Source organism: Euprymna scolopes, chromosome 4 (assembly GCF_053919585.1).
Source record: "Euprymna scolopes isolate OS-2025 chromosome 4, ASM5391958v1, whole genome shotgun sequence".
Taxonomy (NCBI): Eukaryota; Metazoa; Mollusca; class Cephalopoda; order Sepiida; family Sepiolidae; genus Euprymna; species Euprymna scolopes.
Genome location: NC_136485.1, coordinates 95,420,290 through 95,443,601, shown reverse-complemented (window position 1 = coordinate 95,443,601; position 23,312 = coordinate 95,420,290). Strand labels below are relative to the sequence as shown.

At 28.6% G+C, this 23,312-nt stretch overlaps 2 protein-coding genes across 2 annotated transcripts in view; one reads left to right on the top strand and one right to left on the bottom strand.

Moving 5' to 3' along the window:
* The window catches only part of LOC145268988 (kelch-like protein 10), a 104,224-nt gene extending 94,824 nt beyond the window's left edge, over nucleotides 1-9,400 (top strand). The window contains exons 3-4 of the mRNA XM_080124593.1: nucleotides 1,855-1,974; nucleotides 4,435-9,400. Coding sequence (XP_079980719.1) covers nucleotides 1,855-1,974; nucleotides 4,435-4,643 — 329 coding nt within the window. The 3' untranslated portion in view covers nucleotides 4,644-9,400. The remainder of the gene's footprint in view (nucleotides 1-1,854; nucleotides 1,975-4,434) is intronic.
* Nucleotides 9,288-23,312, bottom strand: part of LOC145268972 (28S rRNA (cytosine-C(5))-methyltransferase-like) — a gene marked incomplete in the record, with an annotated part of 228,363 nt that continues 214,338 nt past the window's right edge. The window contains 2 exon segments of the mRNA XM_080124592.1: nucleotides 9,288-9,541; nucleotides 13,757-13,881. Of these exon segments, the coding sequence (XP_079980718.1) occupies nucleotides 9,339-9,541; nucleotides 13,757-13,881 (328 nt within the window).

Genomic DNA, 23,312 nt, shown 5'->3' with positions numbered 1-23,312 from the left:
AGGAACCAGCAAAACAAAGACTTACCCGGTCTGCTGCACCTGTTTCCTTCTGCAACTGGCGGATGGCTAACGAGCTGTCCAGACTGTATAGTCAGTTGACTAAAGTCTGCGGTCTGGGTATGCTCTTAGAGTCTCTTTACACAATTATAAACGGTGTACTTTTTATTCCGTTCGTTTTCTTTTTCTTTTTTTTTTCAACTTTCCTTCCTTACTCTCACAGGGAGATTTTGTGCCTTCGAGAGAGAAAGAAAAAACAATTGTGTGCCCGTGGAAATTCGTTCGCACGTTTCCTACCGAAACGGGGTATCTCAGGTCGTCGGCACCAGTTATGTGACACTTACGTCACCCGCGCGTCGTCCAGCGGTGGAATGACCCCGGTTGTCGGTTCTGGTGTTTCCTGATGAGACTGTCAGCAGCCGGTTTCCTGTAACAGACTCGTCATGCAAAACAATTGAAAAGACCAAGTCAATAGTTGTTTTCTTTTGTTCAAAATTCCTTGTATTTCAAATTACCGGTACAATCGTAATTAGCTGTTAAGTTAGGGACTGGCCACTTGTTAACTGCGAGGTTCTCTCTTCTCTCTCCGACAAAAAAAAACTCAATTATCTTCGTGACAGGGTCAATCGATGGGGGATCTTCGCTCGTTGGACCCAAGGAACCAAATCTCTCCGTCTGTCTCAGTCTCTCAAGGCTTGCTGCTTATATTGTGGAGGCGGGAGCTAAATCTTCTTCTTTTTCTCTCATTCGGCCCTTTAGCCAATCAGGATGCTGGAACCGCTGTCACTCAAATCTTCGCCAGGTGGCCTATACCCAAAAAAGGAGCTATCTTTCTTCCTCTGTTGGCATTCGGGCGTTCTCAATCTCGGCCAGCGCGGGCCTAATGGAAGTGAAGTTTTTGTCAAACAGAATATGCAAGCATTGAGTTTATGATTATCACTACTCACATGCGCTGGCATGATTTGTATGGAGGATGATGGAATTCCTAAACAGTTTTTTATGGTCAACTGCAGGCTAGGATGTGACTGCAACACTAACTCAAAAGAAGGTATAAGGACTGTTTTGTAGAAAACCTGAATAGACTATGTACAAACTGTAAGGAAGAGAGTGATGGAGAACATACATGAATAAGGGTTCCTATTTACAATGCCTCCCCACGGGACACCAGGATCGGTTTTTAACATTGAGAAAAGAAACAAAAATTAAAAATTGTCTCAGTCCTGAAGGACTTCTCCTCCACTGATAGAGAACAAGAAATTGAAGTGCAGCATCTAAAGAATGGGTTGTACAATTTTAAAAAATAATTGCTGTGTGCAATTACTTTAAAAATGACAAACTGAAATGTAGATTGTGCAAAGGTTGGCAAAACAACCTTTTATAGTTCAAAGTGCAACAAATATGACTGTATCAAAGGTTCATTATGTCAATAATTTGAAGTCTAATGTCAAATCAGGGTCGCATCCATTCTGTTGTATGTAATATATGAAAAGAACTGTAAATCAGCATCACATCTTAAAAGGTACATGGCAGTACACAAAAGATCAAATTCCACAAAACACTCCCATCAATCCAGTTGATGCTACTTCTTTTACCTGCCACTTTCCCAACCTGGCAAGTTAGGGGATGACCTTCAAAGTCATGCAAGGAAAGACAGTAATGAGACTGACAATAGTTGGAGACAAAGAGATGGCAATTATCTGTAAAGATAGGTAATCTAACATATATATGTATGAATATATCAACATAGTAAAATTAAGTTCATGAACAATGTGTTCATTTTGATTTCTGTGATCAGATTACAAATATTAAAAAAAAATCACTATTATAATAAGGATCTAATTTATCAATGTTTTCCAGTGGAGAAGTATGACATACATTTAAACAGATGGTCACATGTCCGTTCCATGCAAACAAAGCGATCAAACTTTGCAGTGACCATACTCGAGGGATTGATCTATGTTATTGGTGGGTATGACGGTGAGTTCGATTTGTTTTTTTTATGCTAGGAAATTCATTATTTTGAAACTATTTGAAATTAGCGTGGTAATTTTAGATTATTTATTTATTAGCGTGGTAATTTTAGATTATTTATTTATTAGCGTGGTAATTTTAGATTATTTATTTATTAGCGTGGTAATTTTAGATTATTTATTTATTAGCGTGGTAATTTTAGATTATTTATTTATTAGCGTGGTAATTTTAGATTAACTCTCATAAAAAATGTATTTTCTACACTATCTTATTTAAAAACTAGTCAATCAGGGGAAAACATGGGGAAGGGGTGAAGATAACATTTTGTAATAATCTTTGTATTATAAGCCATCATCATGCCAGGTTTGGTCATGATCGGTCTAATGGTGTGGGCTGTAGGAGAGTACATAGATTATGACCTTGGCTTTTGATTTTAACCTTGAAAAATGGTGTGCACCATCCCTAGGTAGGGAATTAAGTAAATTTTCCTGAGACAACTTCCATGTCAAACTTTAGGGATATCAAGTGCTACTGTCCTAACTTCACCTGCCTTATTCAGTGGTGTGGTATATATGTTTAGCTATAACTAGGATATCAAACTGGTATGGGAAACTGAGCACCCCATACAAATATTGACTTTTCATTTTTTTTTTTTTTTAGGATTAGGGTTAAATGCATACTGTTAGTCGGATTTAGCATTGTTGAGGTGCTTGATTATCATTAGATTAAGAATTCAAAGTGTTTAGTGAAATTTATAAGGTAATAATTTTGCAGGTAAGTTCTTTCTTCAGAGTTCTTGGAGACTAATACTATTATTAGCAGCTTTTTTAATCCACAGCTAGAAAGGTGTTGATTTCCAAGTGGTATTTTTATGTAAATGCACAAAATTCAACAAGATTTGAATTTAGCCAACTCCATAGTCTACCTCTGTGAATTTAGCATTTTGGATGAAAAGTCTGGTTGTTGCTGCTCAATGCCAGGAGGTTGCAATTCTTGCAATTTTCTCAGATAATATTCGGACATGAGTTCCACTAAAAAAGGAGTTAAGACTTAAACCAAATATTTCGTCAATAGTTTTCGTAAAGATTTGTTGTTGCTCTTGCATTTCTAGTAATAACTAGGTATAAGCAAAAAGATAACCATGAAATTCTTGATGCTGTTAAAGAGCAAAAAAAAAAAAAAATAAAATAAAAATAAATAAATAATGTATACACATTTAACAAATTTGGCGAACCTGAAGGAGCTTGCCCTCTCCCCTCTATATTTATTTTTTTAATTTGTTTTATTTTAGCAGATTATAGTCTAATGGACACTAGTTTACCAGATAATAATCTGGTAAACTAGTGATAAAAAATGTAAAAGGCAATATTTAAATATTTGTAGGGATGCTCAATTTCTAATGCAATGTTCTAGTAAATTGATCACCCATTTTAGAACCACTGGTCTTTAAGCCAAATTTCATAAATTTAGCCTTTTTAAAGCAGTTTGGGCTTTTTGTGAATTTTGCTTTCTCCGATCATTTTAGATATTTTTAGTTATCTTCAAGTTTGGTTACCTGACATTTACAAAGGTTTTGCTCGGAAGAATTTTTTTTCCCGCCTGAATTTCACATATTCAGTTTTTGTGCACGATCAGTAAAAACAACACAGAATACTGACCCGAATACCCCTAAAAGTCAACTTTTTAAAAGTACGTCTTTAGTTGGTACTCTGGCACACATTTATTGATTGTAAAAGAAAATTTATCTGGGAAAAGTAAATGTTGGATGACAAAACTTTATTTTATACAAATATTTATGGTTATCTTAATCAGAGAAAGCAAAATTAAAAAAAAAAAGGCTAAATTCACAAAATTTGGCCTAAAAACATTGAGTGACTGATATACAAGAACATTACATTAGAAACTGAGCACCCCATACAAAAATTGACTTTTCATTTTTTTTTTGATAATCTAGTAAGATTCATTCGATTCCATTTGATAATGGATTATAAAAAAATGAAAAAAAAAAAAAAAATTGAAAAGACAAATATGAAAAAATATAGGTGGAGTGCAAGCTCTTTAGATCCACCACAAATTTGGACAATTAATATACTTTTATACAATTTTGTCATTTTTGAATGATAGGTCAAGGGCACCTTACCACTTTTCACATCTTTCAGGTTGTAAAATATTTTATGATATAAATAAAATATTTTAGGATATAAATATATGGTAAATTGAGAATTCCAAACCTCATCGTTCAGTTTCGTATCTGGGGATTACTTAACAAATTCCTTTAACAGGTCCTTTATATGTTTAAGTGAATAAATCACTTAAACATATAAAGGACCTTTAAAAACATGGAACACTAAATGAAAGCAATTCATCCCAATTAATAAAGGGTTTAAAATTCCATGATGAAAATAACAAAATTTCATCCGAGAAATATTGCCAAATAATCAGTTATATTTTGAATCTGGATTTCAGGGAAAACAGTTGTCTCATCGGTAGAATGCTACAATCCAGTTTCTGGTCAATGGAGTTCGAAATCGGATATTACCTTTGCAAGGAGTGCACTCAGTGCTGTTACGATCAAGAATTTAGAGCATGTTCGACATTACACTTATTATGGACACCAAAACCGTCAGATTCAAAACAATGGATCAGTGTTACCACAGGAAGCTGTTATGGACTAATTTGGATATATTAATTGGAGAGAAAAAAAATTCTAGCAAGTAACTTTTGTCAAATTCAAATTATATAAGAATTTGAAAAGTAATCTTAAAAAAAACAAAAAAAAAAAAACATTAGGTACCTACTTGTCATGGTATGAAGATTTTATATTCTAAAAACCACAAATTTATCAAGAAATTCTTTTATTTAACGGTTAACTTTTTAGTAAACATTGAGGAGGCTGTTAAGAGGGAAGTAATTAAGGATAAATTTCGAATGTAATCAAATATGGCAACTAGTTTCTGTCACGTAGAAAAGTCATAAAATTTGATTTTTTTTAATAAAAAAAAAATCTACTTGATCAAATTATTTGATTTTTGGAATATGCCATCTTCGTTCCATTTCACACATCACTTTTCTGCATTTTCTTTATTTAGAATTTGTTATAAGTGCAAATCTAAAACACCAAAGCAAAAATACTACATAATTTCCAATAAAATTAACAGGTGACAATGGGGCACAATAACAATTTTTTTCTTGTGACAAAATAAAATTGTGTAAATATAATCATATATAAACAAGTAGCACAGGCCTTATAAGTGGATATCAGGTTAGAGTCAGCCCTAACAATCTTGTTGAGTTCTCAAATGTATTCTGTCCTCAGTATAGGCTTGTTTCACACAAAGTTAACTAGCATTACAAGTTGATTTTTTTTCTTTTTAAATAATTGTTATTTTATCAACTAAGAGCTATGTAAAAGATGCTTAAAACCGTTTGAATTATGCAAATACCATCAGTAGTTCAAAAGTTATGAGAATTTTAAGTGCCAAAATTTAGGCTTTTCTGTGGACATTTTTCTTTAGAAAAGTGGACTAAATTATGGACCTCAACATTTCAAGAAATTCGGTAATTTCACCACCATTTATTTATTTTTCAAACTATTCTCATGAAATTTGGCACTCTTCTGTAAAATTGTCTGCTCTTTCTGATTATGCAGTCAGATTTGATGTAGCCATGAATTATAAATTAAGATGTACAAATTTCAATTTTTTTTAAACTGGCGCAGTGGGTGTCTATTCATGAACAAAACTAAGTATTATAGTGGTATTTAAATATAATATAACAAAACTAAGTATTATAGTGGTATTTAAATATAGCTTTATTGAGAGTAGATATTTACCTGCCTCCCCCCTAAAGGAAAGCTTAATCTTGGGTGTAGCCATTGAATGCCTAAAGAGCATTTATGGCCGGTACTTACTACTCCTCTCAAAGAAAACAAAAATTGAGTAGAAATGAATTAATCTCAAAAATAAATCAAAGAAAATTTTTCATATAGATTTTGGATTTCTGTAAGAGATGGAAATTCCTATAGTCGATTAGAACATGCATTTTGGGACCAGTCCAATTTTCAATTTTGTAAATCCTCTCTATCTGACCCAAAATATACCCCTATTTACTGAGATGCAATCATAAATCATACTCTACATCAGCGGTTCTCAACCTTTTTTTATTCATGGACCCCTTTTCCCTTTTTATCTTGGTGGAGCCCTTCATAACTTTGGTCATAAGACAATCTTCTATTTTTCACTAATATAAATTTGGAGGTTTTAATAATCAAAGAAATATTATATAACTAAGCTTTATTTTTAAATGAAAACTAATTTAATGCAAATAAAGTATTCTACAACAACTATAATAATAATGATAAGTAATAATAATAATCTAAATTAGAGTGATAATAATTCTTTACCAATACATGTATATATTATATATATATATATACACAGCTGGTAATACAATTACTGCAGTTCATAATATCTAATTATATATATTGCTATTCATTTTTATAAAATTTTCGACAAATAAAACAAGTTTAAAACAGAGTGCAAGGTAGACCTGGTAAATAGAAATGTTAGTTAAAATAACTTGAAATTATACAAAATTACAGTAGAAATTGAAGTTTTAATAATAAAAACTATTCTGAGTTGGTTTTCTTCATGGACCACCAAAATATCGTTGTGGACCCCCATTTTGTTATTTTGTCTGTGGACCCCCCCAGAAATATTCCATGGACCCCTAGGGTCCATGTGGACCCCGGTTGAGAACCCCTGCCCTACATGAATCCTTGATGTAGCTTTCATAGTACCAGGAATCCTGATAAACAACTAATATATATATATATATATATATATATATATATATATTCACTAGGTAAGTTTCGTCATTTCTATTGTCGTTTTACTGAAAATTCAACTATGTAAACAAAGAAATAAAACGGTAAATTTTTACCTTGTTTTCACCTTAACATTTAAAATGATTATTTTCGTAGGTTTTAGGATATGCTGAAAATGAATATTGCATTTAAATTTTCTGCAAATAAGTAGTTTTCCAGATATTAAGCAATGTCATTTCTTATGTTATCGCTGGTGGCCATCTTGGAGCGTGCAAACACAACCCCAAGAAACTATGCACAAACGTGCGTACCAAGAAGGTCACCAGGAAATGACATTACTTAATATCCGGAACGCTACTTATTTGTGGAAAATTTAAATGCTATATTCGTTCTCAGCATACCTGAAAACCTTAAGAGGTAGTCATTTTAAAGAAAAATGTTAAGGTGGAAACAAGGTAAAAATTTACAATTGCATCACAATGAAATAGAACCACTTATCCTCAATTAAAAAAAACAAAAAAAAAAAACGGTTTTGTTTTAAAGATTAAAAAAAAAAAAAAATGGTCTTGACAAGGAGTTAAAAATAAAAAATTATACAAAATACTATTAGAAACCCAATAAATATCATGAGGACATTTTTTGGTTGGATTTCTAACAGTATTTTATATATTTTAAGTCATTGTCGAGATTTCAAAGACATGAGAAACCATGTGGTTATTTTTCTTTTGCTTGTGTAACGCTAATTGTTGAAATAAACATTTTATCTTAAATAAATACACTAAATCTTATCCAACTAGGTAGAAGAGTATCTTGCCCTTGGTAATATTTATTTGGGTGCTTATACACTTATGTTACCGTGCTATTTTTTCAAATTAAATTCAAGTTTCACAATATCTTCTTTTTTTTTTTTTAATTGTTAGATGAAAGCACAGAACAGTTAACAAAACACCCTTCTCTCTCCATGTTAAGAATGGGTTTCTAAATAGTGTTATTATTTCAGCATGGTAACATAAGTGCACAAGTACCTTTTATTTGTTATATATATTTGACCACTAAAAAGCACAATTCTACCTTAAGTACAAGAAGTTACAAATACAATGATAACAAAAACGCATGCACTTTGTACATTTTGTTGTTTTTTAACGCTTTTAGTACATGTGTACTGAAACAAAATAGTTTTGGCTCGGTATTGTTTGAAAATCAAATTTAAAAAACTTGAAAATAATTTAAATTGACAAACTAAGAATAAAAAATGAAACTGTTTTTCAGCTTTCGTTTTGAAAGCAGAAAAAAACATTTTCTATTTTTAAGAGAATACAAACGAAACTCATTAATATGCTGACTGTAGGCAGCTCAGCGCTGGTCAGCATATTAGCGCATAGCAAGCCATTTTCCCCCCGTTAAATTCTATATTCTGTAATTTCTATAAAAGATAACATTTTAAAGAAATTTCCACACAATAATTATCAAATATTTACATATTATACATGAAAATAAATCTGAAACTATTATCTATATGAAAATGGATGATATATACCGATTTATCTTATCAATTTTGAAATAGCCTTCGTCAACTTTGCTTGATTGTAACTTTGCTTCCTGTGGTCATAAAAATATAAATTAAAGTCCAGTAGAGATAGACTTCTATGTTTATATAGCCTGTAAAATTTCAGCCATATCCAATCAAATTTGGCCCCACACGTGTATCCAAACGTAATGTATAAAATGTAAACATTAAAAAAAGTGTTTCCCTTTTTGCTGCTGTAATTTTTTACCGTTTTTTCATTTTTAAGTTGGAGCATAAAAACATTGAACATATAAAAGCAAAATAAATTATCATTGGAATGCTTATTCTTTTAAAAATTGACCCACAAATAAACAAGATATGACTTGTTGAAAGATATGCACGTAAAGATAGGTATGTAATATTGCCAATGTCCACAAAAATATAGCTTATTAACTTTAGTAAAACGTGTCAAGAAATGCTTTACGACTTATTTGTCTAAATTACTACCACAAGATTAATTTGACAAATTTTATGACAGATGAAGATAAATTTAAATTTGACTGCCTTCACTTTTTTTAATTACATTTTACTGGGGGGGGGGGGGGTACTTCAATTAAATTGTAATTTAACCTTGAATACATATTTCGAATATTAATGACATTTACGAGTGACACAAAGCAAATGTTTTGCCCTCTTTACATTTATCATCTAAGATTTGAATAAAGCCTACAAAAATATTAATAAAAAAAAAACTTCACAAGGACAAAAATGCAAAGTAAATTTCTCAAGCTCAGCTGGGAAATTATAATGAAGATTTATTTATATATACAAATATTATCAATTCAGAAAGAAATAAACCACATAATTGACACAAAAAGTGTTTTTTGTTGTTTTTGTATTATTGTCACGTAGATTCCAGTCCAATTCTTATTTCAACCAATCTATTTATAAATACACAAAATAAAAACACAGAACATTTCTACAAGATGAAATGATACTGGGAATTTTATTAAAAAAATAAAAATACATTGCATAAAATTATTTCTTTTTCCATTTTTTCTTTTGCATTTTCATGTTTTTGTGTCCTAACTTCTTCATCTGACCAATTTTTTTGTTTTTCTTTGGTGCCTTGTATTTCTTCGATTGTGGCGACTTCAATTCTGAACTGTTGCCATTAATTTGATCATCTGAAGTGGATATCTTCTGAGAACTGTTAACCCCCATTTCCTTTTCATCCGATGCTAAAAACAAATATAAACACAAAACAGAAATGTGATAATTTTAAATAGATTAGCAATTTACAGAAATTTTTAATCATTTTTTAGTGCTGCTAATGTTAAAACATTAGCAGTATAAAAAAAAAAAAAAAAAAAAAATCACCATCACTGAATGACATGACACTATGTACACAATTATACAACTTATCCTGAAGGTATTTTCATTCTTATTTATTGAGTGCCTTAATCTGTGTGGCATAATTACAAATTAATTGTAAAAACCTATTCATATTTAAAAATAAGAATAGGTTTTTACAATTAATTTGTAATTACCTTGGCATAAAAATTGTGCAAAATAATACTTTAACAAAACAAATAAAGTTGAAACACAATTTCAATCATTTCTTCAAAGAGAATAATTTATTTAAAAAATAAGCCTAATTTGTTTTCAATTTAATAAAGAAATATTGGGGAAAAAAATGAAATATTCTACGAAGCAAGAAAATTGAATTCTTCAGGCAATTAAAATTTGTAAGCAGGTTTTGATAGAGATATCAAAATTTTTTTAATTTTGATGAAAATAGATTCCTGTAGTTGGATAAAAGTCTCCAACTGGAAATTTTTTATCCATCGATAGATTTTTTCTTTTTTAAACAGAAATTTTTTTTTTCTTTTTTTTTTTTTTTTATCTCAAGATGCTTTTAACAAAAGTAAGATAGGGTTAAGTTTCTCTTCTCAGTAACATGTGCAGTTTTCATCTGAAATTTTTTTAAAAACGTTGAAAATAAGTTTGCTACAAGACTGGATGTGATCCATGAACAGATTGCAATCATCCTTTCTGTTGATGAAAAGTTGGTTAAGAGAGATGATTAACTAAAACAACTTTGGTTATTTTGCTGATAAACAGCATTCTTAGAATAAAATATTGCCGAGTCTCAGAAGACATTTAAAAAAAAGTTACCTTTAAAATTATATCACTTTGATACTTTAAAAATCTTTTAAACAAAATCGATTCAACTCAATCACTAAAAAAAAATTAATAAAGCAAGTTTTTTATATAATTAAATCATAATTCCTATCCTCCTGCATGTATGAAATTCAACATCAGTTTCTAGGCCAATTTAACTTTTTAGGGTAGTTAACTGCCATTTTTTTTTTTTTTTTGCTATGTGCATTTTGTTTTCTTTTGGAGGGGGGGGGGATTTTTTTTTCTATGCTGAAAAATAAAAAACTAACCTTACATCCAAGCGGTGCTCGTAAGAAAAACATCTCTAACCCTGCTATTAACATTCAGTTCGATTGCTCCCCCACAAAAAAAAAAAAAAGTAAAATCATATGTAATCTCCTAAAAAGTAGTATCTTCCATAACAAAAAATGTGAACTCCACTAAAAAACTAGAATAGCCTGGAATTATGGAATAATTTTACTTACATTAAATTAAAATGCAAAAAAAAAAAAAAAAAAAAAAAAATTTTTTTTTTTTCCTGACAAGTTTTTTTTAGGATGTTCACTCATAATTGCCTAAAAAAGTAGAATCTCATCTTTTTTTGTGAAGAATAGAGAAATCAAAAAAATATGAAACTTGTTAAAATGATGAGCCAACTTAACAAGCCGCGTGTGCATGGTCCCCCTCTGGTGTTGCATGTGAGATGACACCACAAAAAATAGTGAAGAAAAAATGAATGTGAGAAATGTGAAGAGCCAACGTTGCCTTCAAATTTTCGCCAAGTTTCAGAAAAATCTAATCAATGCGCAAAAGCTATAGGGTAAAAACTATAATTTTTTGCAATTTTGGGACATTTGTGACCTCTTTTGAGCTCCTGGGAATGCCGAATCACAGTGAAAATGGACAAACAGTGCAGTTTCATGCCTTCAGACATGTATATTTGAATTCAGCACCATGGAAAACCACTACAGACATACATATCAAGTTTTTGAGCAATATGAAAAAAAGCTCCAAAAAGGCATGTTTTTTAGCCCTAAAAGTCCCAGAGGGATGTGAACCAGAATTTTGCCGGGGTCATCCATACTGAATTTATTTTACATTTTGGCCAAGTTTCCGGAAAATCTAATGGATGGATCAAATGCTATGGGGCAAAAAGTGTCATTTTTGGCCATTTTGGGACATTTTTAACCTCTTTTGAGCCCCTGGGGATGCCAAATCCCAGAGTAAATGGATAATGGTGCAGTTTCAGGCCTACATACATGTATATTTGAGTTAATCACCGTGAAAAACCACTATATAGTCAGACATATCAAGTTTTTGTTGAGAAATATGACAAAAGAGCCACAAAAAGGGGCATTTTTAGCACTGAAAGTCCCTGGGGACACAGAATTTTGCCAGGTTTTGCGTACTGGATTTCTATTAAGAAAAATGGGCTCCACATTTTGGCCAAGTTTTAGAAAAATCTAATGGATGGATTAAAAGTCATGTGGAAAAACGTGTCATTTTTGGCCATTTTGGGGCATTTTTGACCTCTTTTGAGGGGGGGGGGTTCAACAAAAACGGCCCTCTCGACCGGTTCTGCGCATGCGTCAGATGACGTCATAACCCGATTTACTTTAAATAGTTGGAAAACTGAACGAATTTCATGTACGTCGTGTTTAGGTCAGTTGATTAGCACACGTTGGTTCATTATGTAAACGTTTTGGGTTCGAATCGTGGTGCGAGATGTCTTTTTTTTATTTTTTTAAATTTAAATATTAAACCAGCCATTTAAGCCATTTTTCACGTAACATTCGTTTTTCTGTTTTTTTTTTTTTTACTTCCCTTATCCACCCTCGACCACACACCCAAAAACACCCGGGTACCCACCGATTTTTAAATTTTAATATCGAAACAGGCGTATTCACGTGTTCGTTTTTCTGTTTTCATCGTTCGTTTGCCTTACGTTAGTTTTTTTTTGTGTCACCCCCCCCCACCACCCCCGCTTAAGTGTTAACATTGTTTTCTTTTTTTACTTCGCTTATAACAAACAAACCTGGTCATTGACGTCGTCGTCGTAACGCTCGACGATTTCCGGGCAGGCACCTGTCAATTCCGTTCTTACTTAAATAAATTCAAACATCTTTCACTAACTCATTCTGGATGGCCGATTTTATTTTCAAACTTCGCCTCGGGGCTTCGGGTTCGATCATACCCCCCCCCCCGGTTCTTTTTTATTTAACACCACACACACTTACAAACACCCGGGCAACGCCGGGTACCCCCGCTAGTACTGTATAAAATAAACAAATTAAATGAAGACGCCATTGGGAAACATATAACATCAAGCATTGACCATAAATTATCCAGCCTACAACTAAAAGAAAAACTGTCTGATAAATTTCAATTGAAGTCCTTCAATACTGTAAACAAGCAATGCATAGATTGTATGTTACAATTTGAACAGTATCTATAGTAATAATAATTTTGAGAGAGCTGCATTACAACTTCATGCTTATTAATTCCATCTACAAAGCAGAGGTTTTATTATTTTAGGTTCAAGTGAATTTACCTATTTTCTTTGAGGAGGAGAATACAAAATGATTACTATTTTGGTTTGTAGTTAATATTCTCAAGTACATATTTTCAAAAAGACTCAAATTATTTGATTTAGAAAAATAATTCTAATAATTTCTAGGAATTCATAAAAGATGCACAACAATGAAAAAATATTTCAAGAACAAAAAATTTTATCACTTCTCCAATAATCTTTGCAAATACAGATCGCTGTCAATGTAGACCTATTTAACTTTAGGACTATAATAAACATCTGTTTATAAACAAAATAATACATGCATATACTGTATATGTTTTTCACTCAGCGCCCCCTCCCCTGATTCTTTATATATGGTAGTGTTATTGTGAATAGTTTCTATGTCAGTTTGTATCTTATATTTTAAATTTATTTTCTTCAAAAATACCTACAAAATGAAATTGACATTATCTACTTCTCCACTTGAAAAGTCATTGACCTGAATAAAACAGACTGATTAAACAGTGACATTTCTCTTTGGCACAAATATCCTAACTAGAAAAAAAAAATCCATTGCCAAGTAATATTCTTATAAAAAAAAAATATGAAGCTAAATTATTCAATATGGCAAACAATTTAATAAACCACTAAACTGGGAAATTTAAGTTTTAACTACAAGATAACTTTTATATTCGATTTTTTAAAAATTTATTTTGTGTTGATCTAAAAGAATTATTTCTGAACAATTTCAGATAAGCAATTTTCAGATAAAGTTACTTACCAGTTTCGAGATTCTTGTTGGAGAATTTCTTTAATTTCGCAACAAAAAATCCATCAAGATTGTGTGTATGTGGATAAAAACGTTTTGTCAAGTTCATCTTCGGGGAAAATCTGTGTCTTTGGAAACTGAAACAAAAAATTATATTCATTACAGAAAGAATAAAAATCAAATAAAACAGGAAATTATTCAATTTTTCAAAACCGGAAAATATATTTTGATAAAACATCAAAATGCTTGTTTTGTACAATAGCACAGACAATTTTATTGAATGTATATCCATATGTAAAAGAATGAAATAAATAACAGACAATTTTATTGAATGTATATCCATATGTAAAAGAATGAAATAAATAACAGACAATTTTATTGAATGTATATCCATATGTAAAAGAATGAAATAAATAACAGACAATTTTATTGAATGTATATCCATATGTAAAAGAATGAAATAAATAACAGACAATTTTATTGAATGTATATCCATATGTAAAAGAATGAAATAAATAACAGACAATTTTATTGAATGTATATCCATATGTAAAAGAATGACATAAATAACAGACAATTTTATTGAATGTATATCCATATGTAAAAGAATGAAATAAATAACAGACAATTTTATTGAATGTATATCCATATGTAAAAGAATGAAATAAATAACAGACAATTTTATTGAATGTATATCCATATGTAAAAGAATGACATAAATAACAGACAATTTTATTGAATGTATATCCATATGTAAAAGAATGACATAAATAACAGACAATTTTATTGAATGTATATCCATATGTAAAAGAATGACATAAATAACAGACAATTTTATTGAATGTATATCCATATGTAAAAGAATGACATAAATAACAGACAATTTTATTGAATGTATATCCATATGTAAAAGAATGACATAAATAACAGACAATTTTATTGAATGTATATCCATATGTAAAAGAATGAAATAAATAACAGACAATTTTATTGAATGTATATCCATATGTAAAAGAATGAAATAAATAACAGACAATTTTATTGAATGTATATCCATATGTAAAAGAATGAAATAAATAACAGACAATTTTATTGAATGTATATCCATATGTAAAAGAATGAAATAAATAACAGACAATTTTATTGAATGTATATCCATATGTAAAAGAATGAAATAAATAACAGACAATTTTATTGAATGTATATCCATATGTAAAAGAATGAAATAAATAACAGACAATTTTATTGAATGTATATCCATATGTAAAAGAATGAAATAAATAACAGACAATTTTATTGAATGTATATCCATATGTAAAAGAATGAAATAAATAACAGACAATTTTATTGAATGTATATCCATATGTAAAAGAATGAAATAAATAACAGACAATTTTATTGAATGTATATCCATATGTAAAAGAATGACATAAATAACAGACAATTTTATTGAATGTATATCCATATGTAAAAGAATGACATAAATAACAGACAATTTTATTGAATGTATATCCATATGTAAAAGAATGACATAAATAACAGACAATTTTATTGAATGTATATCCATATGTAAAAGAATGACATAAATAACAGACAATTTTATTGAATGTATATCCATATGTAAAAGAATGACATAAATAACAGACAATTTTATTGAATGTATATCCATATGTAAAAGAATGACATAAATAACAGACAATTTTATTGAATGTATATCCATATGTAAAAGAATGACATAAATAACAGACAATTTTATTGAATGTATATCCATATGTAAAAGAATGACATAAATAACAGACAATTTTATTGAATGTATATCCATATGTAAAAGAATGACATAAATAACAGACAATTTTATTGAATGTATATCCATATGTAAAAGAATGACATAAATAACAGACAATTTTATTGAATGTATATCCATATGTAAAAGAATGACATAAATAACAGACAATTTTATTGAATGTATATCCATATGTAAAAGAATGACATAAATAACAGACAATTTTATTGAATGTATATCCATATGTAAAAGAATGACATAAATAACAGACAATTTTATTGAATGTATATCCATATGTAAAAGAATGACATAAATAACAGACAATTTTATTGAATGTATATCCATATGTAAAAGAATGACATAAATAACAGACAATTTTATTGAATGTATATCCATATGTAAAAGAATGACATAAATAACAGACAATTTTATTGAATGTATATCCATATGTAAAAGAATGAAATAAATAACAGACAATTTTATTGAATGTATATCCATATGTAAAAGAATGACATAAATAACAGACAATTTTATTGAATGTATATCCATATGTAAAAGAATGAAATAAATAACAGACAATTTTATTGAATGTATATCCATATGTAAAAGAATGAAATAAATAACAGACAATTTTATTGAATGTATATCCATATGTAAAAGAATGACATAAATAACAGACAATTTTATTGAATGTATATCCATATGTAAAAGAATGACATAAATAACAGACAATTTTATTGAATGTATATCCATATGTAAAAGAATGACATAAATAACAGACAATTTTATTGAATGTATATCCATATGTAAAAGAATGACATAAATAACAGACAATTTTATTGAATGTATATCCATATGTAAAAGAATGACATAAATAACAGACAATTTTATTGAATGTATATCCATATGTAAAAGAATGAAATAAATAACAGACAATTTTATTGAATGTATATCCATATGTAAAAGAATGAAATAAATAACAGACAATTTTATTGAATGTATATCCATATGTAAAAGAATGAAATAAATAACAGACAATTTTATTGAATGTATATCCATATGTAAAAGAATGAAATAAATAACAGACAATTTTATTGAATGTATATCCATATGTAAAAGAATGAAATAAATAACAGACAATTTTATTGAATGTATATCCATATGTAAAAGAATGAAATAAATAACAGACAATTTTATTGAATGTATATCCATATGTAAAAGAATGAAATAAATAACAGACAATTTTATTGAATGTATATCCATATGTAAAAGAATGAAATAAATAACAGACAATTTTATTGAATGTATATCCATATGTAAAAGAATGACATAAATAACAGACAATTTTATTGAATGTATATCCATATGTAAAAGAATGACATAAATAACAGACAATTTTATTGAATGTATATCCATATGTAAAAGAATGACATAAATAACAGACAATTTTATTGAATGTATATCCATATGTAAAAGAATGACATAAATAACAGACAATTTTATTGAATGTATATCCATATGTAAAAGAATGACATAAATAACAGACAATTTTATTGAATGTATATCCATATGTAAAAGAATGACATAAATAACAGACAATTTTATTGAATGTATATCCATATGTAAAAGAATGACATAAATAACAGACAATTTTATTGAATGTATATCCATATGTAAAAGAATGACATAAATAACAGACAATTTTATTGAATGTATATCCATATGTAAAAGAATGACATAAATAACAGACAATTTTATTGAATGTATATCCATATGTAAAAGAATGACATAAATAACAGACAATTTTATTGAATGTATATCCATATGTAAAAGAATGACATAAATAACAGACAATTTTATTGAATGTATATCCATATGTAAAAGAATGACATAAATAACAGACAATTTTATTGAATGTATATCCATATGTAAAAGAATGACATAAATAACAGACAATTTTATTGAATGTATATCCATATGTAAAAGAATGACATAAATAACAGACAATTTTATTGAATGTATATCCATATGTAAAAGAATGACATAAATAACAGACAATTTTATTGAATGTATATCCATATGTAAAAGAATGACATAAATAACAGACAATTTTATTGAATGTATATCCATATGTAAAAGAATGACATAAATAACAGACAATTTTATTGAATGTATATCCATATGTAAAAGAATGAAATAAATAACAGACAATTTTATTGAATGTATATCCATATGTAAAAGAATGAAATAAATAACAGACAATTTTATTGAATGTATATCCATATGTAAAAGAATGAAATAAATAACAGACAATTTTATTGAATGTATATCCATATGTAAAAGAATGAAATAAATAACAGACAATTTTATTGAATGTATATCCATATGTAAAAGAATGAAATAAATAACAGACAATTTTATTGAATGTATATCCATATGTAAAAGAATGAAATAAATAACAGACAATTTTATTGAATGTATATCCATATGTAAAAGAATGAAATAAATAACAGACAATTTTATTGAATGTATATCCATATGTAAAAGAATGAAATAAATAACAGACAATTTTATTGAATGTATATCCATATGTAAAAGAATGAAATAAATAACAGACAATTTTATTGAATGTATATCCATATGTAAAAGAATGAAATAAATAACAGACAATTTTATTGAATGTATATCCATATGTAAAAGAATGAAATAAATAACAGACAATTTTATTGAATGTATATCCATATGTAAAAGAATGAAATAAATAACAGACAATTTTATTGAATGTATATCCATATGTAAAAGAATGAAATAAATAACAGACAATTTTATTGAATGTATATCCATATGTAAAAGAATGAAATAAATAACAGACAATTTTATTGAATGTATATCCATATGTAAAAGAATGAAATAAATAACAGACAATTTTATTGAATGTATATCCATATGTAAAAGAATGAAATAAATAACAGACAATTTTATTGAATGTATATCCATATGTAAAAGAATGAAATAAATAACAGACAATTTTATTGAATGTATATCCATATGTAAAAGAATGAAATAAATAACAGACAATTTTATTGAATGTATATCCATATGTAAAAGAATGAAATAAATAACAGACAATTTTATTGAATGTATATCCATATGTAAAAGAATGAAATAAATAACAGACAATTTTATTGAATGTATATCCATATGTAAAAGAATGAAATAAATAACAGACAATTTTATTGAATGTATATCCATATGTAAAAGAATGAAATAAATAACAGACAATTTTATTGAATGTATATCCATATGTAAAAGAATGAAATAAATAACAGACAATTTTATTGAATGTATATCCATATGTAAAAGAATGAAATAAATAACAGACAATTTTATTGAATGTATATCCATATGTAAAAGAATGAAATAAATAACAGACAATTTTATTGAATGTATATCCATATGTAAAAGAATGAAATAAATAACAGACAATTTTATTGAATGTATATCCATATGTAAAAGAATGAAATAAATAACAGACAATTTTATTGAATGTATATCCATATGTAAAAGAATGAAATAAATAACAGACAATTTTATTGAATGTATATCCATATGTAAAAGAATGAAATAAATAACAGACAATTTTATTGAATGTATATCCATATGTAAAAGAATGAAATAAATAACAGACAATTTTATTGAATGTATATCCATATGTAAAAGAATGAAATAAATAACAGACAATTTTATTGAATGTATATCCATATGTAAAAGAATGAAATAAATAACAGACAATTTTATTGAATGTATATCCATATGTAAAAGAATGAAATAAATAACAGACAATTTTATTGAATGTATATCCATATGTAAAAGAATGAAATAAATAACAGACAATTTTATTGAATGTATATCCATATGTAAAAGAATGAAATAAATAACAGACAATTTTATTGAATGTATATCCATATGTAAAAGAATGAAATAAATAACAGACAATTTTATTGAATGTATATCCATATGTAAAAGAATGAAATAAATAACAGACAATTTTATTGAATGTATATCCATATGTAAAAGAATGAAATAAATAACAGACAATTTTATTGAATGTATATCCATATGTAAAAGAATGAAATAAATAACAGACAATTTTATTGAATGTATATCCATATGTAAAAGAATGAAATAAATAACAGACAATTTTATTGAATGTATATCCATATGTAAAAGAATGAAATAAATAACAGACAATTTTATTGAATGTATATCCATATGTAAAAGAATGAAATAAATAACAGACAATTTTATTGAATGTATATCCATATGTAAAAGAATGAAATAAATAACAGACAATTTTATTGAATGTATATCCATATGTAAAAGAATGAAATAAATAACAGACAATTTTATTGAATGTATATCCATATGTAAAAGAATGAAATAAATAACAGACAATTTTATTGAATGTATATCCATATGTAAAAGAATGAAATAAATAACAGACAATTTTATTGAATGTATATCCATATGTAAAAGAATGAAATAAATAACAGACAATTTTATTGAATGTATATCCATATGTAAAAGAATGAAATAAATAACAGACAATTTTATTGAATGTATATCCATATGTAAAAGAATGAAATAAATAACAGACAATTTTATTGAATGTATATCCATATGTAAAAGAATGAAATAAATAACAGACAATTTTATTGAATGTATATCCATATGTAAAAGAATGAAATAAATAACAGACAATTTTATTGAATGTATATCCATATGTAAAAGAATGAAATAAATAACAGACAATTTTATTGAATGTATATCCATATGTAAAAGAATGAAATAAATAACAGACAATTTTATTGAATGTATATCCATATGTAAAAGAATGAAATAAATAACAGACAATTTTATTGAATGTATATCCATATGTAAAAGAATGAAATAAATAACAGACAATTTTATTGAATGTATATCCATATGTAAAAGAATGAAATAAATAACAGACAATTTTATTGAATGTATATCCATATGTAAAAGAATGAAATAAATAACAGACAATTTTATTGAATGTATATCCATATGTAAAAGAATGAAATAAATAACAGACAATTTTATTGAATGTATATCCATATGTAAAAGAATGAAATAAATAACAGACAATTTTATTGAATGTATATCCATATGTAAAAGAATGAAATAAATAACAGACAATTTTATTGAATGTATATCCATATGTAAAAGAATGAAATAAATAACAGACAATTTTATTGAATGTATATCCATATGTAAAAGAATGAAATAAATAACAGACAATTTTATTGAATGTATATCCATATGTAAAAGAATGAAATAAATAACAGACAATTTTATTGAATGTATATCCATATGTAAAAGAATGAAATAAATAACAGACAATTTTATTGAATGTATATCCATATGTAAAAGAATGAAATAAATAACAGACAATTTTATTGAATGTATATCCATATGTAAAAGAATGAAATAAATAACAGACAATTTTATTGAATGTATATCCATATGTAAAAGAATGAAATAAATTCAACACTCATGATAATTAAAATCAGATAAACGTTGGATAATGCACTTTTCCATGATAAAAACCATTGGAATTATTTTCTTAATGTTATACAGAATGCAGCTAAGCCAATGATTTGCTGAAAATTAAAATAACTCAACTGTCTAGGATAAATAGATATTGCCTCTGATGTTAATGTTAGTCTAAAACAAAGATACGTTTATTTTTCGTATTGATATTCATTAGAATATCAATACGAAAAATAAACATGCCTTACAGCAGAAATTTTGGTACAATGAGTAATTTGAAAATCTGTTAAGAAACCAGATAACACAGTGCAGGATTTTTCAAATAAATGAATTAGTAATTTATTTTAAAAAAAAATTGGGGGACAGGGTGAAGGCGCCCAGTGCTACCTAATCATGAAAAAAAAAAAAAAACATTTTGACAGCGGGGTTGGGGCAATGCCTGGTCATAAAATCTGCTAAAATATGATCAAGTGTGACAGCAGGGTGGGGGTTGATGGGGGGGGGGTGATAACGGGGTTAAATGCAAAAAAGAAAATTGTCAGACAAAGCAGATAGTCTGTACCTGTCCTATCAAAGAGAAGATAAGTTTATTTTCATATTTATATTTTCTCTTGTTTTTAATTTTTTTAAATAACAATATAATACACATTCTTAAATTAAATGAATTTCTATACTTGTATTTTATGTAAACTAATAAGAAAAAAAAAAATTCTTACAATTTTTATTTTATTTTTTTTACACAGTGATCACCACTTATCAAGGCCCGGAAGCCACTCAGGGATAAGGGTTATTGCAAGTACATTACGTTAGTGTGGAGATTTGATGAAGTGTTTACTTAATGGGCGGTTCATTAGGAATTTGTAAACATTGGACTTGAAGACATCCAAGTTGTAGTCCGGTGTGAAGCAGGCAGACGAAACAGAGTTCCACAGGCGTGCAGTTCTAAGAAAGAAGCTTTGTTCATGGAATCCACATTTTGATTTAGGCACAGATATAGAGTGGGGGAAATTTTTCACAGTGGATTCAGCTAGACGGGTGTTTTTCGTGAAAGATTGTCAAGGGGGGACCAGAGACTGGAGTTCAGATGAGCACCTGCCATGGAAATAACGATAAAACAAGGATAGGCTCGCAACGTCTCTTCTGTGGGAGAGAGGTTACAGGGTAGAGAAAAGGGCATCCCCCACTAAGCCACGAAGTCTATTTTGTACTCTGTCAAGGCAGGATAGGCTGTTTTTAGCAGCTCCTGTGGCAACAGTATTCCATCCTTGGACGTACTTAGCTTTTATATAGATAGAGAATTGCATCAGTAGTGAGATATCTTCTCGAGCGGTAGAAGGATCCCACCATCTTTCCAGCGAGCTTGGCAACAGACTTGATGTACGTGTTCCATTTCAGATCAGGAGTAAAGGTCAAACCCAGAAGCTTGTCAAAACACGGGGCCTCACCCAGACGAGAGCCATCCATTTCAATTGATGCCAGATGGGGATCAGAGCGTTGATGATGTAAGGATAGGAGCTTGGTTTTGGATGCATTAAAAGTAACCAGCCACATCTTCCCCCACTGAACCACGCATTCGAGATCAGAGAAGAGAGAATCAGAGAGAACTTTGTCATCTGTAGCCTTTGATGTGTTGCCGTAGATGGTCGTGTCATCAGCATAGATGTCAACAAATGATTTAAGTATGTGTTTAGGGAGGTCATTGATGTAGATCAGGAAGAGTTGGGCCCAGGATTGACCCCTGAGGGACTCCAGCATTTATATTGTAGGCCTCCGATTTTTGTCCATCTACCACTACTTTTATGAGCCTATCGGAGAGAAATGATTTAATGATTGAGAAAATATTTCCAGTTATACCGTAGCTGGAAATCTTGTGAAGTAGACCCTTATGCCATACCTTGTCAAAGGCCTTTGATATGTCAAGAGCAATTGCCCTAGAAAGGAAGCCTTTGTCAAGAGATTCACTAATCCTGTGGGATATAACCGTCAGCACATCTGCGGTAGATCTTGCAGAGCGGAAACCATATTGTGTGTCACTAAGAAAGTTATTCCTGCTGAGGTGGTTGACTATTTCTCTATTTAATATGGATTTCAGCAACTTACTCATAACACACAGGAGACTTATTGGTCTGTACTGAGAAGGAGATGACTTATCAACTGAATTCTTAAATACAGGGCAAACTGATGAGGTCTTCCAGGGTGTTGGAAAGCACT